At 42.6% G+C, this 17,513-nt stretch overlaps 1 protein-coding gene across 3 annotated transcripts in view; it reads right to left on the reverse strand.

Moving 5' to 3' along the window:
- The window catches only part of ACSL1 (acyl-CoA synthetase long chain family member 1), a 79,158-nt gene that overhangs the window by 17,010 nt on the left and 44,635 nt on the right, over window positions 1-17,513 (reverse strand). For 2 of the 3 annotated variants that reach the window (XM_044297584.1, XM_044297569.1), the window contains exons 7-14: window positions 16,758-16,936; window positions 12,359-12,391; window positions 11,584-11,635; window positions 10,185-10,258; window positions 7,352-7,429; window positions 4,266-4,400; window positions 4,035-4,169; window positions 2,640-2,735 (exon numbers count right to left, since the gene is read on the reverse strand). In XM_044297584.1, coding sequence (XP_044153519.1) covers window positions 2,640-2,735; window positions 4,035-4,169; window positions 4,266-4,400; window positions 7,352-7,429; window positions 10,185-10,258; window positions 11,584-11,635; window positions 12,359-12,391; window positions 16,758-16,936 — 782 coding nt within the window. Of the gene's footprint in view, window positions 1-2,639; window positions 2,736-4,034; window positions 4,170-4,265; window positions 4,401-7,215; window positions 7,294-7,351; window positions 7,430-10,184; window positions 10,259-11,583; window positions 11,636-12,358; window positions 12,392-16,757; window positions 16,937-17,513 lie in introns of all 3 variants that reach the window. The other variant, XM_044297576.1, reaches the window with a different exon arrangement.

The following is a 17,513-nucleotide window of genomic DNA, read 5'->3' on the forward strand; positions in this document are numbered from 1 at the left end:
AGTGGACTACATGGGAGACGACCAAGGAGGACACCATTGTTGAAAACGAATCATAAAAAAGCAAGACTGGAATATGCCAAACTACATGTTGACAAGCCACAAAGCTTCTGGGAGAATGTCCTGTGGACAGATGAGACAAAAATCGAAGTTTTTGCCAAGGCACATCAGCTGTATGTTCACAGACGAAAAAATGAAGCATATCAAGAAAAGAACACTGTCCCTACTGTGAAACATGGAGGAGGCTCTGTTATGTTCTGGGGCTGCTTTGCTGCGTCTGGCACAGGGTGTCTTGAATCTGTGCAGGGTACAATGAAATCTCAAGACTATCAAGGAATTCTAGAGAGAAATGTACTAGCCAGTGTCAGAAAGCTTGGTCTCAGTCGCAGGTCATGGGTCTTGCAACAGGACAATGACCCAAAACACACCGCTAAAAACACCCAAGAATGGCTAAGAGGAAAAAATTGGACTATTCTAAAGTGGCCTTCTATGAGCCCTGACCTCAATCCTATTGAGCATCTTTGGAAGGAGCTGAAACATGCAGTCTGGAAAAGGCACCCTTCAAACCGGACACAACTGGAGCAGTTTGCTCATGAGGAGTGGGCCAAAATACCTGCTGAGAGGTGCAGATGTCTCATTGACAGTTACAGGAAGCGTTTGATTGCAGTGATTGCCTCAAAAGGTTGCGCAACAAAATATTAAGTTAGGGGTACCATCATTTTTGTCCATGCCTGTTTCATGAGTTTATTTTTTTACATAATTCTGTTGAAGCATGGTTGAAAAACAATGTCTGACTTTCATTGGTTAACATTTATAGAATTTTAATTTATTATTACTTTTGTCAGATTAAAGTTATTTCTGTGACCATTGTGACTTTTTCTTTCATTGACCAAAGGGTACCAACAATTTTGTCCACGTCTGTATATGGTCGCATTATCACTTCTCAGCATGGTGGCCGCATCGTGCACTCTATTTTATATATGGGATGCGCGATGCGTTCCACTACGGCCCCTCGTTTCCGGCCATGTGATCCAGACATCCGATATGCCTAGCCACATAGCGGTGGCCTTGATTCATTCCATAATCTTCTTTTTCTCTTAAAAACTTGTTATATTAAATAATTGTTCTATCTAGATTTTTATGGAACTCTGGGCATCAGTAGCCCTGACGGGCATTTACCTCATTTAAATTTGGAATGGAATAATTATGGCAATTGGATATTACCAGGCTTTGTCTGGTGGAACGCATATGCGTTCCACCAGCCGATCATGTGACCTGCATTTCCGGTTCCTGGCCACAAACGATCCAATACACTTTCTGATTGCGGTTAGCATCTTGCTACACAGGTGAATCGCATGTAAATTTTATATGTTACCCTTTATAATATGACACCCCAACACTTAGTCCTTTACCCCTGAGGAAGCCGGATTGCTCCGGCGATACGCGTTGGGTGCGTTCTCATTCTTACAGGTCCACTATACCAGCGGTCTATTTAGGTTTGACACTCTTGTATTCAGACTTTACTTTGGTTTGCTTGTATCTTTAATGGTCTTACCTTATTTTATATTTGCTTAATGCTTGTTATTATACATCTACATGCTGGTTTATAATATACATGCCAAATTGCGGCATTTAGTGGACCTGGTTGTGTCGGTCATATTCTTTGTACACCGCACTTTGTTCTAATTGTATACAATTTTTAACTTGTATTTGTTGGTGTGTCTAATAAATTTCATATTTTTGATAACTTTGGATTGTTGGATGTGCATATATGGGGTGGTTCTCATGACTCTCTCTTGGGTCAGTTGATATTGTCTCATGTCTTTTCACCACCCTTTGCACTCCAAATTTTATCAGGTGTGCCCCCTCATTTGTGTATCTCCGCGGACAGCACATGGTGTGCCGTCCGCATCTTTTGTGGCCCCATTGAAATAACTGTTTGCGGACACAAACGTGCAGTCTGAATGAGCCCTTAGTCTCAAGCTAAGCAGCAATGTATCATGGAACAGCAAGGGTCAGAAAAGTCATGCAAGCAGAAACATTTGTGCAACTTTCTGTTGCAAGACAAATTTAGGGTTGTGCTTTGGCTGTGTCAAAGCCAAACGGCAGAAGTTTGTTAGTTGCATATGACTTACACTGTGGTCTATAAAGTCATATAGAACTTGTGACCACAAAAAAAAAAAGTTTGATCTTTTGATATTGTCAAGGTACATCACAACCTTGCTGACAACCATAAGATGCAATGTCACAATGAGACATTGTGACCTTCATATCACGCGACACACACGTAGTCCCAGACCTAAAGGGCTTGCACAGAACAATCCGGAAAAAAAATAAAAATCTACTCCTTCCCACCTAAACCCACGGGTCACGTATGGTACTACAGCATGGGGCTCAGCGTAAATACCAGATCAAGCTCATAGCCAAGAGCTGAACTGTTTCTGGAGGAAACTAACAAAGTAGACCGTAACCCTGGATTTTTATAAGGTCATGGAGAGAAGTAGTTAAAATCTGACCTCACCCAATACTTTTACACATACAGTATTTTACAGCTTTGAGTACATTTAAGGAGCATTTCCATACTTCTTGCCATTTATATACTGTACTGCAGAAGGAAAATATTACAAAACATATATTCCCACCTGACAGCCCAGAGCCGCCCTTAAGAACGTCAGCACAGTCGGGGAAACTGGAGCTGCACCAGTAATCATTAGTCGCACTTTTCCCCCAAGGCTGGCCTATGAAGGAGATAAAATAAAACCATCAATCACTAACACATTTTAGTGCTTCCCACTTAAACAGTACATCTTCATGTGACCTATGAATGCAATAATGAAGTTATAAAAAGGATATATTACATTTTATCTCACAAGTAGTAATTCATGGATTACTCAATCTGCCAGCCACAGACTCCTCTTGAGCCAAGCACAACACATGAACAAAAACAAGTGCTATGCTTGAATATTCCCAGAGAAGGGCCAGTCAAAAATATACGTAATATCGTATAAAAAAAACTAAACAATATATACAGCATGCATTCCCCTCAACTTTTTCCACCTTAACTAGTCTTCCTTTATTAGTGTACATCCAACCATTATGCTTCCTTTATTAGTGTACATCCAACAATTATGTTCCATGTAATTGACTACTGAGGACATTTACTTATTTACTAAGGGACTATATAGCATTTTACCTTTTTTTTATTTTTTTATACCATTTTGTCTTGGAGGTTTATTTCTTATTGAGATCTTTCTATTAACTGTGTCGTCACTAAATATTGATAAGGCCGCTGTGGAGTGCAAACCATGGGTACACAAAACACGGGCACTGGCCGTGTGTAGTCCGCATCGCAGTGCAGACCCACCGACTTAAATGGGCATCCAATCTGAAAGGGCATGTCCCATCTTTTTCGGCGTGGAGGCACAGCCTGTGAGCCGTTCAGTGGGCTTCTTGGTCCGGGCCTCTGCACTGAAAGAGATAGGTCATGTCCCATCTTTCACCACATCTTGCAGATCGGGGACCATTGAAGTCAGTGGGTCCACACCGCAGTGGAGTGCGTGTGCAGTGCCACAACACGAGTACGTCGGCTCCATGGTTTGTGTGCATGGGGCCGAGATGTGAGCCACTATGCTGCTGAAACTTGGTGTATCCATGGATTACTATGCAATGTCAGTGTTATTTTGTATAGTTCTAGGAGTAGTAAAATGAAGGGAAGATGTTATTACACCATCATGTACTCAAAACCACATTTGTTCCAGTCCACCACTTCAATTCTCCTGGTTGGGCATGACTGCAGCGGTGAGGTGCCCGTATACTGCAGCCACGTACGATATGCAGTATGGCACTGCTACATGAGCAGGATGTCAGAAGAGATCCAGAGTGGTGGTGCTGGAGGGGGTTTGAACCGCTGTCTATACACAATATAAACACACGCCTCACCCTGCAGTAACCCGGACATGACATTGCAGCACAACATTCCCTCCCAAGCTGCAAGGTCTATCAAGTACACGTCCAGAAGCGTAGTATTATGCCCCTACCTGAACTTTCTGAAATATGAGTTTATCCCATAGACTATCCTTGCGGATAATTCCACTGCGGAGTTCTGCCTCTTTTCTTTTGGAGGCAAATTCCAACAGCCAGCGTTTTAAAGTAGTATTTGCTTGTCCAAAGATCTGAATGTAAAAGAAAGTGGAAACTAAATGTTTATACCCAAGTGGAGAGCATAATAAAACACGCAACATATTGTGTATATAGACTGAAATATTTACCCGGTCAAACATCCTATTCAACAGACGGGGAACGACTGGGAAAATAGTGGGTTGTAAAACTTTCAAGTCATCCATTAACAGTCGAATGTCTCCTTGGAAGAAGCCTATTCTTGCTCCATGGCAAAGTACTACAGACTGAAAACAGAAGATTTTACAGTTTTCTTATGGTTCTACATGTAAAATTACTCATCACACAGAACGCAAAATTTTGTGCGACATTACAAAATATAAATAAAAATAACTACACACATCGGTTCTGCGTTGCGTGAAAAACGCAGCATGCTCTATATTCAGCGTTTTTCACGCAGCCCTGGCCCCATAGAAGTGAATGGGGCTTCATTGAAAAACGCACTGCATCCATAAGCAAGTGCAGATGCAATGTGTTTTTCACTGATAGTCGCTAAGAGATGTTGTTTGTAAACCTTCAGTTTTTTTTATCACGTGTGTGAAAAACACATTGCACCCGCACAGAAAAAAAAAAAACTGAAGCACTGAATGCAAATTGCAGACAAAACTGACTGAACTTGCTTGCAAAATAGTGAGAGTTTCACTTAACGCACCCTGAACGCATCCGGACCTAATCCGTATTGTTCGTGTGAAACAGGCCTTAGAGGTCTGGAATGCATCGAATAGCACGGACATAATGCCGTCAGGGTTATCCAAAACATACCAAAACTGTAAGGGTAAGATAGCATCATAAAATCAATATAATGCTATGCGAACCCGGCAGTGCTGGAAGTTCAGGGCGGGAGCTGCGCTGGAGTCTGGAGCGTGACACTCCCTTGTGTGAAACCAGCCTTACACCAATTTCATCTACACCCATTTACCTGACCCAGTTAACCACTCAAGAATCAAGGCCAGCACCCACACCGATTTGGGCCTTTTGCCAGTTTTCCCTTTAAAAGGGACATCTAGGCAGCTGTGCCTAGAGGCCATACCACTCCTGTTTATGGCAGCCATGGGACAATGTGAAGCAGCACAAGGCACATACAAATGTGAAAAAACCCTTCAGTGGGGTTACAGGTTTCTTAAACCTGACTATGCCCTAAAACATGTTTCGGAATTCATTTACATCTGGGAATAAGAAAAGAAGTAAATATGCGTGGGTGGAAGTATAATTAGCTTAAAATGTTAGGCAATATTTCCTGGTACAACCGGTATTAATAAAATGGGGTTTCCCCAAAATCTAAAACACCCTACATTTAAGAAAATTAAAAGCTAGAATACTAGTCAGAGTTTGGTAACAAGGTATTTTTAGAAGTATGGTTGTCACTTGAGTGGATGACAAAACCATTACTGTGTAATACATTGAACATGCTCCAGGATGAAAGATAATTTGGAAACGAGCAGTGTATAATGTGATGGAAAAATGAATCCAGCCAGCAATGGAAGCAATATAGACAATCACAAAACATTAGTAAGTGCCTTGTGTTAACTTTCTCTACATGATAAATGCCATTTTCTGAAGGGACAACTCCTTTGCGCCGCTCCCCTATACGGCCTGCACTGAGGACTGTATGATGTAGTGACAGGCCAGCTGAATTCACTCCTGCATTGGCATACAGTAGGTTTAGAGAATTGATGAGGCTAAGCGCACAGCTCTTGGGAGCACCGCGAGAGCAGAGTCCGATGCCGCCTGCTGACAATGATTGACAGGTTCATTTTTGTTGTGAAAGGCCTCTTTCACATGATCAGTATTTTTGCGTCAGTATTTGTAAGCCAGAACCAAAAGTGGGTCCAAAACACAAGAGGCATAAAATATGTCTATTATAAATTTTCTCCTGGTTTTGCCTTACAAATACTGGACGCAAAATACCGACCGTGTGAAAGAGTCCAAAAAGGAAAGAAGTTGTCCTTGGGAGGTCAGGAGAGGCATCTGACTCATCTCAAAGCTAGCATGGTGTGGACTGAAGCAGGTGAGGACTATGAGTAGTGAATGCCATCAGAGTGAGAACACAAATTGGAGGGCGTTTCACTACACTGTGCTTCCTTCAGTGAACGAGAAAAACAATTACATTCCGGAGCCTGAAGGTACTGAATGTGAGGCGCCTTGGACCCTACCGTCAATTGGTCTTCCTGTCACCTCACATACAGTATATTGAGGTCTTGCAACCTTCTCCTTTAGGGTACCCTTGACAATTAGGAACATTTTAGCGCCTTTTGCTGCCCTCACCTTGTCCCTGGGTCTCCACCAATCACTCCTCCTGCACTCAATAACACAACTTATATGAATATAGAACTCAGTTTTAATCTTGTGTAAAACCTCCCTCTCTCTGGTACAACCTGCAGGCATGTGTCTATGGTATATCTGTCCCTGCATCCAGAATTAGGAAGATTGCTGAAAGTGGTCATGATGGAATGGGGCCCCCATGGATATTTGGTAGGCTCTAGTGTGTAAACGATAAACGGGTGGGATTGGCAGTGGTCCCAGTTCAGACCTCTACAATAAAATAGTGATGGCCCAATCATAACGGCTGGTCATTAATATTAGAGTCATACAAAGTGGAGGATTTATGAAAAGGCCATTAGACTTTGGAAAAGGAGTTTGTTTCTCTTCTTTAGTGACCCACTCACGATGCTAGGATGGCTGGTCACTGTTGCGGCCCGCTCTTGGCTGCTCCCCCCCGTCGCCAGATGCTTAGATCTGCGCCACAGGGAGATGCAGAGGTGGCTGTGCAGCGATCCAGAGGGACACAGGTGCCGGGGAGCAGGTAAGCATGCTCTAGAGAAGGGACCGGTGCATTGTGGGGGTCATTATAGGGATTGGATAACCCCTTTAAGGTTGGATCATGAATAGACTAATGCTGTTTTTTTTCCCCTGAGATAAGTGTGCCTTTCAGAAATGTCCACTGTTTTTATACATCTAATGTAATCTAATCTACTCATTACCTACCTTGTAGGTCTAGTCTAGACTATAGGTATGGCCGCAAAAGAGAAGAAGCAATCTTACCTGAACCATTCTTTCAAACATGTGTGCCAGAGGCAAATAGGAAATGTGTATATCACTGGCATTGAGGGTAAGAATACTCTGGAAAATATGACAAAAAATGCTGAGCACATAAAACATACACCTGCTTTGTGCCTACCTCCACAATTCTCTCAAACATATGCGCCAGCGGCAAGAAAGAGATAAGAACGTCTTCAGTAGACGGAAACACCAACTCCTGGGCACCAGAAGGAAGAGGAAGCACAGAATTTTATTTTTAAATTAATTGAATTAAATCATGCAGGTTAGTAAGATGATGATTCATTGATTTGTATGAGGAACAAAGAAAGCAAAAAAAAAATATTGCAGCAGTCTACCAAGCTTAGTAGAGGAAAAGAGGAAGGGAGTCGGATCTACACTGCCATACTGCTCTAACACGTTAAAATGGAATGGCACCACTTCTATAGAAAGGGAATCTGTTGGCAGTTTTAACCATGAACAACTGCTGGCAGAACTAGGCGTGGAAGAACAAACATGGAGTCATTATCAGGAGTAGTGTTAATTTTAAAAGGGGTATTCTGGTCGGTAGAAGTTATCCCCTACCGATCACGAGAACAGGGTCTCCGTACCCTTACAGGCCCCCTGCTTCGCCCCTGAAGTGACCGGAGTGGCAGGTCGCACATGTGCTCAGCTACTCCATTTCTATGGAAGCTCCAGAGTTATTGAAGCGCTGTCCTACACCATCTCCTGAAATCCCATAGAAATGAATGTTGCTCCACAACACCCCCTCCCCCTTATTTGGGTGATAACTGTAACATCAACCAGCAGACCACTACAGCCATCGCCCAGAAGGGTGCTCAATGCAGAAAACTCCTCACAGTAAAAATTCTGCCTCCTGGGTACTTACACGCTCTCTCCGATAAAATAAAATCTCCACAAAAGGTATGTTTGTCCTAGTGCTGTCAGCAGTTTAGCATTATAAAAATTGCTGACAGATTTCTTTAATTCAGGACACCTATAAGAGTAGGCAAGTGGCATATCACCCTCTGCCAATTCCCTACATGTCTAGCAGGACTACAAGTGCAAAAACCTTCAAGCTAAACCTAATCATACAATCTACTCCACAGCAGCCATCTTGTCATGGCGTCAGAGGCAGTGGTGCTGTTGGCCAAGTGCAGAGCATTATTTAAAGAGGTTGGCCACTATTAGTAGCTGCACACGTGATATAAACAGCATATACACGCTGCTAGTAATAGACATTATTAAACCATCAACTCCGATGTCTGATGGGTCAATTTACCTGGTACTGCAGTCACAAAATGGCTACTTATCAAGGGCTCTGTTCACCAGCGGCCTCCATTCATTCATTTAGGCTGTATGCACACGACCGTTGTTCTGGATCCGCATCCGAGCCGCAGTTTTTGCGGCTCGGGTGCGGACCCATTCACTTCAATGCGACCGCAAAAGATGCGGACAGCACTCCGTGTGTTGTCCGCTCCGTTCCGTAGCCCCGCAAAAAATAAAAATAAAATAATATATATATATATATATATATATATATATATATATATATATATATATATATATATATATATATATATATATATATATATATATATATATATATATATATATATATATATATATCTCTCTCTCTCTCTCTATCTATATCATGTCCTATTCTTGTCCGTTTTGCGGACAAGAATAGGCAGTTATCTCAATGGACCGCCTGTTCCGCAAATTGCGGAAGGCACACAGGCGGCTTCCATGTTTTGCGGATCCGCAAAAAACGGAATGGTCGTGTGCATGAGGTCTTACACTGGTGATGGACAGGGAAAGTAGTGCACTCCATTCCCAGTGTAATTGATTAGAGGCCGCTGAGAAATGGGATGCTCTATTAGCAGCCATTTTGGAAGAGCAGCAACAGGATGTAGATAAGCAGACCTGCAATTAAATTAAGCATATTATACCATCAGACATTGGCGCTGATCGTAATAAGCATTATTAAACTATCTGTATATATAGGTGTTGTTCCAAGCACAAGTCCAGCTAGTAATGGATAGTGGGCAACACCTTCTATATACAACACACCCTGTAGAAAGAAGCAATACCAAAATATAGCTGACGAGTTAAATCAAGGGACTGTAACCTCTTCTACACATAAAATAGTGTAAAGAGGAGACCATAACAAATGAATGACTGATGCAAATAACTAAGCTTTTTCTCTACGAGTACTCCGCCGACTCATCTGCTCTAGCATCTTCAGCTCCAGGTTACTATTGGACAAATACCAGCATTACTGTATATAATTACAAGAATATTAAAGGGGTTTTACCCCTTTAAGTTTGTTTGATGCAGATCTTGAGATTGACTAAGGTTTATCAGTCAACAATGGTTCTGTTCTGCAAAAAGCCCTACAACCATACCAGTAACAGAATGATTCGGCAAGTCACTCCTGACATTGCACTGATCAATTAACCTGTCGCCGTGAAAATGCATTTTAAATCTTTGCTGAGCGTAGCAGCCATGAAAGCCATCTTCTCAGTGACTGATGTCCCTGTATGAACATGCATGCACAGACTGATGTCAGTCACTGATAAGACACCCCCCATGTACAACTGTGCTGAAAAAGAGCAGCGATGCGAATGTATACAAGTTTTACAAAGTGTATATATCAATCTGTTTAGCACCCCCTGCTCTGTAACAGGCTACCTGCATTTTCAAAGTGACAGTTTCCCCTTTCAATGATAATGTATGATACTAACCAGTTGGGCCATCCATATTTTTCTATATATCCTTACCATACATTTATGGCATACCCTGTGGTTAAGTTATACATGTTCAAGATGGGAATATTCCTTTAAGTTGACAGTAGATTTAATTCAAATGCATGCAAGAAGAGACAACGTTAGTTAGCACATTCGCTATAGTACAGTATACACACATAGTCATGCCTAATATCACCCAGGACAGAAAAACCTTGGAATGCTTACTTCTGTCACTTTAAGAAAAGCTGCGCTGTTGCTCACAATATTCTTATGAGTAAGCTTCGCACCCTTTGGATTTCCTATTAAGGGGATTAAAACATTTTTTTTTTTTAATTACTGTTTTAAATAAATCATGTTTCATGTGGACAGGACGCCGAACATTACAAGACGTATGCATTACATGTGATCTAAAGGCAAATAAAGTGCAATATTCCTGTTTAATGCATGGTGAAGTATACTGGTGCTGTTTAATACTTCACTTAAAAGCACATCTTCATCCAATAAATAACACATTATATATGCTCATGACTTTCTGTTCAGAGTCTACACAGTAAATAATTTGTTAGAACAGCACTTTGCACTCCAGAGCTGGCCTTCAGTCTCTGGGCATAGTGGTAGTCATAGGCATCCACCTTGGAGGCTACAAAGTATAGCTTTTATTCTCTTATTTGCACCCCTACATACAAGTCTACACCCTTTGCTGCTCTCCCAACCCCTCCACTTTATCTGCCAAATTTCACTCCGACAGTCACCCACTGTGCCATCTAAAGCTAGATTAATTAGATTCATATACAAGTTGGAATTGTCATACATTGAGCAAGAACATGCAAAGTGAACCCTCATATACCTAGACGCTAGTGATGCATAAACCCATGGATGCCAAAGTCTCAGAAAACAATACCACATGAGGATTGGGTTTGGAGGATGTATGTATTACAGCCTTGACAGTCCGTACAAGAGGCCACCAGCACCTGTTCTGCTCTACAACGCCTCTTATGGTCTCCATTTGTGTAGATGTATAAGCAGGTCCTGCACATTTACACAACATTCTTTTGCAGGTCCTGCCAACAAACATCCATCATGGAGCATTCAAGGTGCCAGCCACCGAGTTTGGCAAATGTTTACACAAAACATTTAGTATCAGATCTGGGCATCAAATTACACAGAGTCTGCAAGTTGCATGCACAATTCCCTCACTGCGGTCTCCGGCATCTGAGCATGTGGGTAGCAAGAGCAAGTGAAAAAAATAGCTTAGTCAAAACTAAGTCTTCATTAAGGCTACATTCACACGACTATCAGTTTTGCAAAAGACAGCCGTGTGCATCCCGCACTTTCGGCAGGGCCTATTAAAGAAACAGACAAGATCAGTAGATGTTCTATAATGTGCAGAACGGCTGCATGGATGTGGACAGCACATATTATATCCATGTGCTGTTCACATTAATTGTGGCCCCAAAGAAATGAATGGGCCCGCATGTGAGCCACCAAAAAGGCGGACCAAAAATACACAGTCAAGTGAATGCAGCCTTAAGGAGCATGCATATCTTTTTCTGGACAAGGCCACACAGCCATCACATATTTGACAATATAAAGGCATTTGTATTATGTTGGAATGAAGAGTTACCTGTTGTCCCACTTGTGAAGCAAACTACTGCCAGGTCTTCTGGTTTTGGAGGCTAAAAAGAATGGAAATGCATTTAGTCTAAGCGATTCCAAAAATACTAGCCGTTTAAGGGGTTGGTCCACCTGGAACACTGCAGAAATATCACTAAATGTACCATCAATGTCAGAAAGGTGCAGGTCCCGTGGCTGGGACCTGTACCAGTCTCCAGAATGGGATCCACATAATGGAAAATTAATTAAACAAAAATATGGATCAGCTGTTTTCGGAACTCCCATAGAGAGAGTGGACAGCATGTGGTGCACTCTCCTTCACTTTGGAGGCCCCATGTTCTAGATAGGAGTAGGTCCCAGAGGTGAGACTCACACCTATCGGACACTGAATGAATATCCTAGCAATATGCCATCAATGTCCTGGACGGAGCAACCATTTTAAACCCCCCGCCGGCCTTTGCCTAGACTGGTAGCACTGGCATGCCACTCCAGCACGTGGCCACAGAAATTATGCCAATATGTACTGTCACAGTCACTGACTGGCTGCGCAGTCAAATACCGCTATGGCACATCACTGCTAGTAAACAGCGGGGGACTACTCATGCAGAAGAGCTGTGTGCTTATGAGAAGCTGAGCTTAATTGTATATTCCTTCAAATAACCACTTATACATGATATTTACTTTGGAGACCAAGAAGTGCATCTTTGTAAACTACAAAAACTACAAATCTATAAATCTTCAGAAAACATTCCTCTATACAAATATATCTGTATACCTCAACCCACCTTTGGTTTCTCATGATGATTTTTTCCTTCTTCCTGGATTGGAGAACAAAAGGACATTAAAATATTAACTTCTGCCAAAGCAAGTCCTTTAAGTATGTAACACAATACTAAGTGTGAAAGTCCTAGTCAGCCCAAAATATTCCTAATGTTTTAGAGACAAATTAATTCAGCCCTATACAAGCGTGACAAGAACTGGGTCAAGCAAGATATGAAGAATTCTCATGATTAGAAAAGTCTGATAATCCAAAAAGGCCACACAAGCCAGACTTTCGGTAGCAGAATTTTTTATGTGGATTTCAGCCTATGCATTACAAAAGGGTAAAAACTTATGTTGGAAATCTACACCATAAATGGACATACTACAAATTGGAAATAAGCACCGCAGGTCAATATGTTTAATTCTCATCCACCCCAGTCATGTGTGCTGTAGTGCCTTTAAATCTCTACTAGATGTTCATTGGCTAAGAAGTCATTATGCTGGAGTACGTTCATGAAGAACCCCCAACAGGTATCATGAAGTACGTTCAAAATGGGATTTCAACTGAGTCTAAGATCCGGCAAGAGATGTGCAACAAACATGGACCAGGTTTCAAAAACAAAAAACATTTCCTCTGATTTTCTTTATCTGCAAGAGCATTCATCTAGTCCTGTGATCAGGGCCGGCGTCAGAACCCGGCAAACCCGGGCAAGTGCCGGGGCCCACTGTAAGTTAGGGGGCCCACTCGTCTCCGCGGCGGCCCCTTTAAAATGTTTGCGAGAAATATTTGCGCAGCGCAGCGCAGCGCCTGCTCGCCGTCCGAGCCATAATTATTCATGTTGCGCAGCGCCCGCCCCCTCTCTCACGTGATCCTCTTCTCTTCTGACTCCGAGTCCAGGCACCGCACGCCGCACAGATCAACGAATCCAGCGATGATCCTCATTTGAGTCTGACTCACTGTAAGCCCGCCCCCAGCCAGCAGCAGGCCTGATAGCCGAGCCCAGAGGAAACCTGGCGCCCAGCCCAGAGGAAACCTGGAGGAGCTGAATGCTGCTGCTGGACTCGTTTTAAATTTAGAATTAAGGTGAACTAGTAACAGTCACATACCAAGACCAGTTCATGAATTTTTGCCAATAAACTGTATAATTGATTTCATGTGTTCTGGTATTTTCTTATAGGAGTTTATATTGTGTTTTAGGCCGAATGCACACGTCCGCATTCCACAGCTGTGAGCGGTCCGTGGTATCCCGGCCTGGCATCCTGCTGAGAGCAGGAGCGCACGGCGTCATTGGTTTCTGCTATGACGCAGTGCGCTTCATGCCGCCGCTGCACTACAGTAATACACTCTTATAGATCATACGAGTGTATTACTGTAGTGCAGCGACGGCATGAAGCGCACGGCGTCATAGCAGAAACCAATGACGCCGTGCGCTCCTGCTCTTAGCAGGATGCCAGGCCGGGATACCACGGACCGCTCACAGCCGTGGAACGCGGACGTGTGCATTCGGCCTAAAACACAATATAAACTCCTATAAGAAAATACCAGAACACATGAAATCAATTATACAGTTTATTGGCAAAACTTCATAAGAGGAAATTTTCCTCTTATGAATTTTTGACAATAAAGTGTATTATTGATTATCATTTTCTTATAGGAGTTTGTTTTAAGCCTCATTCACACGGCCGTTGTGTGCCCATGGCTGTATTGCGGCCCGCATACGGCAGGTCCGCAACGCAATACACGGGCACCAGCCCATGTGCACTCCGCATCACAGATGCGGACCCATTCACTTGAATGGGTCCGCAATCACAGAGATGCAGAACGAACGCATGGATTGGAACCCCATGGAAGCACTATGGAGTGCTTCCGTGGTATTTCTGGCCATGCCTCCGCACCCCAATAAAATAGAACTTATTCAATTTTTTTGCGGGGGGCGGACGGTTAACGGACCTATTCAAGTTGAATGGGTCCGGATTCGTCCCGGCCACTGCATGGATGTTGCCCGTGCATTGGGGAACGGCAACGGATGCACAACGGCCGTGTGCATGAGGCCTAAGGGCTCTTTCATACGAGCGGATGCCGTGCGGGTAATCCGCTGCGTGAAAGAGTGCCAAGCCCCGTCCAGGACAGCAGAGACACGGAGCAGTAACATGATTGATAATGCTCTTTGCCTCTCTCTGACATTTTTACTACAAAATGACAGTGAGATACAGTTGTCACTGTGATTTTGTAGTAAAATGATCACAGAGAGGCAAAGAGCATTATCAATCATGTTACTGCTCCGTGTCTCTGCTGTCCTGGACGGGGCTTGGCACTCTTTCACGCAGCGGATTACCCGCACGGCATCCGCTCGTATGAAAGAGCCCTTATGCCCCTTGCAGACTAGCGTTCCTCCCGCAGCAAGTCCACATCGCAGCACCCGGCCCAACCTCCCAGCGCTGCCGGAGGTCACATAGCATTATATTGATTGATCTAACCCTTAAAGTTCTGGAATGTATTGGATAACTGGCATAATGCTGTTAGTGTCATCTAATACATTCCAGGACTATAAGGGTTACATAGCATCATAAATCAATATAATGCTATGTGAATCCCATCAGTGCTGGGAGGTCAGGCCGGGTGCTGCGATGCGGACTCGCTGCGGGAGGAACGCTTGTCTGCAAGGGGCCTTAGCACAGGGGGGCCCACTGAGGCTTTATCGCCCAAGGGCCCACATGAACCTGGAGCCGGCCCTGCCTGTGATGGCTAACCTCCGGCTGTGGTAACACTACAACTCCCAAGATGTACTCTGGCTTGGCCGTTCTCAGAACTCCATAGAAATGAATGGAGCATGCTGGGAGTCATTGTTTCACCACAGGTGGAGTGCCATCACTGAGGTCCACTCTGAACAAAAACATAACCAATCTTAATTTCAAAGAGGTTGCACCAGTGGGTTGATGAGCCAATGGTGAAAAATTATTTTACAGATGGCCATAGCTCAAATATGTAGCATAGCGGTTTTACTTCTGTGTAGAAGCATGGGAATCTGGCAAGATACTAAAGATAGATGCAAATCCCTATTGGACTCCATTTGCAAGTGTAATCTTAGATCCTGCCATAAATCCTGGACTCTATGGCATCCCAAAGTATGGTGAAAAATATCCATATATTCATCTCACTACATTCAGCGCAACAAAAAAGGGGAGTCCTGGAGATGTTTTAGATTAGACATATTGAGTAATATAAGCTGTATGGAATATTAATACTGCCATTTCTGTGTAGCTACTAACTGGGTTAGGGCTCATGCACAGCAATGTATTTTCTTTCCATGTCAGTCCCGTTTTTTTTTTTTTGCAGACAGTATACGGAACTATTCATTTTAATGGGTCCGCAAAAAGAATGGGAGTTATTCTGTGTGCATTCCGTTTAAAAATAGAAAATGTCCTATTGTCTGCATTATGGACAAGGATAGGACTGTTCTATTAGGGGCCAGATGTTCTGTTACGCAAAATACGTAGTGCACACAGATGTCATGTGTATTTTTTGCGGACCGCAAAATACGTATGGTCGTGTACATGAGACCTTACGCGTATAAATTTTTAATGTGGCATCAAGGAGGGCTTGGACATCACAATTGGGGAGATCTCTAGTCCATTTTTTTAGACCAGGATTCAACAAGTACCATGACCAGGATTGCCTAAAGAAACTGTAGATATTGCTAGGGGACGAGGTCTGAGACCTTGCATGCTTAAGGACACCATTTAAAGCACACTCCCAAAGATTTCCAGGTGACCCCATGCAGACTAACAAAACTACTGACTTGCAAAAAAATAAAAAATATTGTCGAACACAGGAAATTTTTGAGCATTTTTGACATTCGTAAGAACTGAATAATTGTTATTTAATAGGTCTAAGGCTAGTGAACAACCCTGAGTAGCTACAGTGGAAAAAATCCTCGGGGTCTACCCCCCAAAAAGCCTATATGACCTACAAAAGATTGTCAACATACTCCCTTTTTTTTAATCATCTGTGTTTTTATTTATTAACATACTCCTTTTTCAATCTAGTTGACACAATTTCCTGGAATATTTTTCTCTTTCACTATATAGTGCAAGATAATCCATTAATAAATAGACTAGAGGCTTTATACCCATTTTATTTGATGCACAATTTGTGTGCCATCTGCCATCTTGATTCTTCTTCCCCCCTCATGTATGGGTTTCCAAATATATCCTACATTTTTCATTGTGCCTGGCTTTGCAGAGTCAGAGGGGCAAAGTCTTGTTACACTGCACTGCTCTGTGTAAGGGCAGCCATGACAGATCAGCGATACAAGTGTTGCACACGCGTTTTACCGCTACTCTAGTTGCAGCATCAAGACTAGCAGAGCCGCCATTGTGATCACATGAATATTAATCCAGAGTAAGTTCATCTATACTAACCTCCAAATCTCTCAGGCTGATAATTTCAACACCGTACTTCTTGCCTCTTTCCACAAGATCTTCATCAAAGGGTTCCATAAGCACAATTGTACGCAGGCCGGGGGTGTCTCCACTTTCCACATTGCCCAGTAGTAACTTTGCCTTTTCAGTGTTGTCACAGAACACAAAAGTAATCTCCGCTAGAAATTGTGAAAATGCACAAATAGGTTTATCATTTTCTGAGTTCAACCCTCAAGCCAAAAATAGAGTATTTTTTTATAGTCCTCTCAAAGCCACATCTATAATGCAGTTTAACACTTACAGAGGCTGGCCATACATTAGTCTAAAGTTAATCAAAATGGACGATTTTAACCAAAAAACGTTCGTTGTTTGAAATTTAACAAATGGTTGTTTTTTTAGTAGACTGATGAAAGACTGTTGTCTGAAAGAAGTCAGTATTTGTCTGATAGTCGGAAGAAAGCTCTTCCGTTCAAAGAAAAAAAACTTTCCATGAAAGAAAGATTTTTCCTTGAAAGAATATTTCCAGAAAGATCTTTCATCCATTGCCCGGTTTCACTGAATACAGGCAGTTTAAACAAGTGTAACGGCCAATATGGACTAAAATGTGTATGGCCATGTCTGTGAAAGGCTTGTTCCAACCATCATCCAACTTTTGTCTAATGTGTATGGCCACCTTTAGTCAACAAAGTGTCAGACAGATTTCAGCATTATAACCATATTGGCAGTGGTACATTTGAGATCTGAATTAACAAATAT

This window comes from Bufo gargarizans, chromosome 1, assembly GCF_014858855.1.
Source record: "Bufo gargarizans isolate SCDJY-AF-19 chromosome 1, ASM1485885v1, whole genome shotgun sequence".
Classification (NCBI taxonomy): Eukaryota; Metazoa; Chordata; class Amphibia; order Anura; family Bufonidae; genus Bufo; species Bufo gargarizans.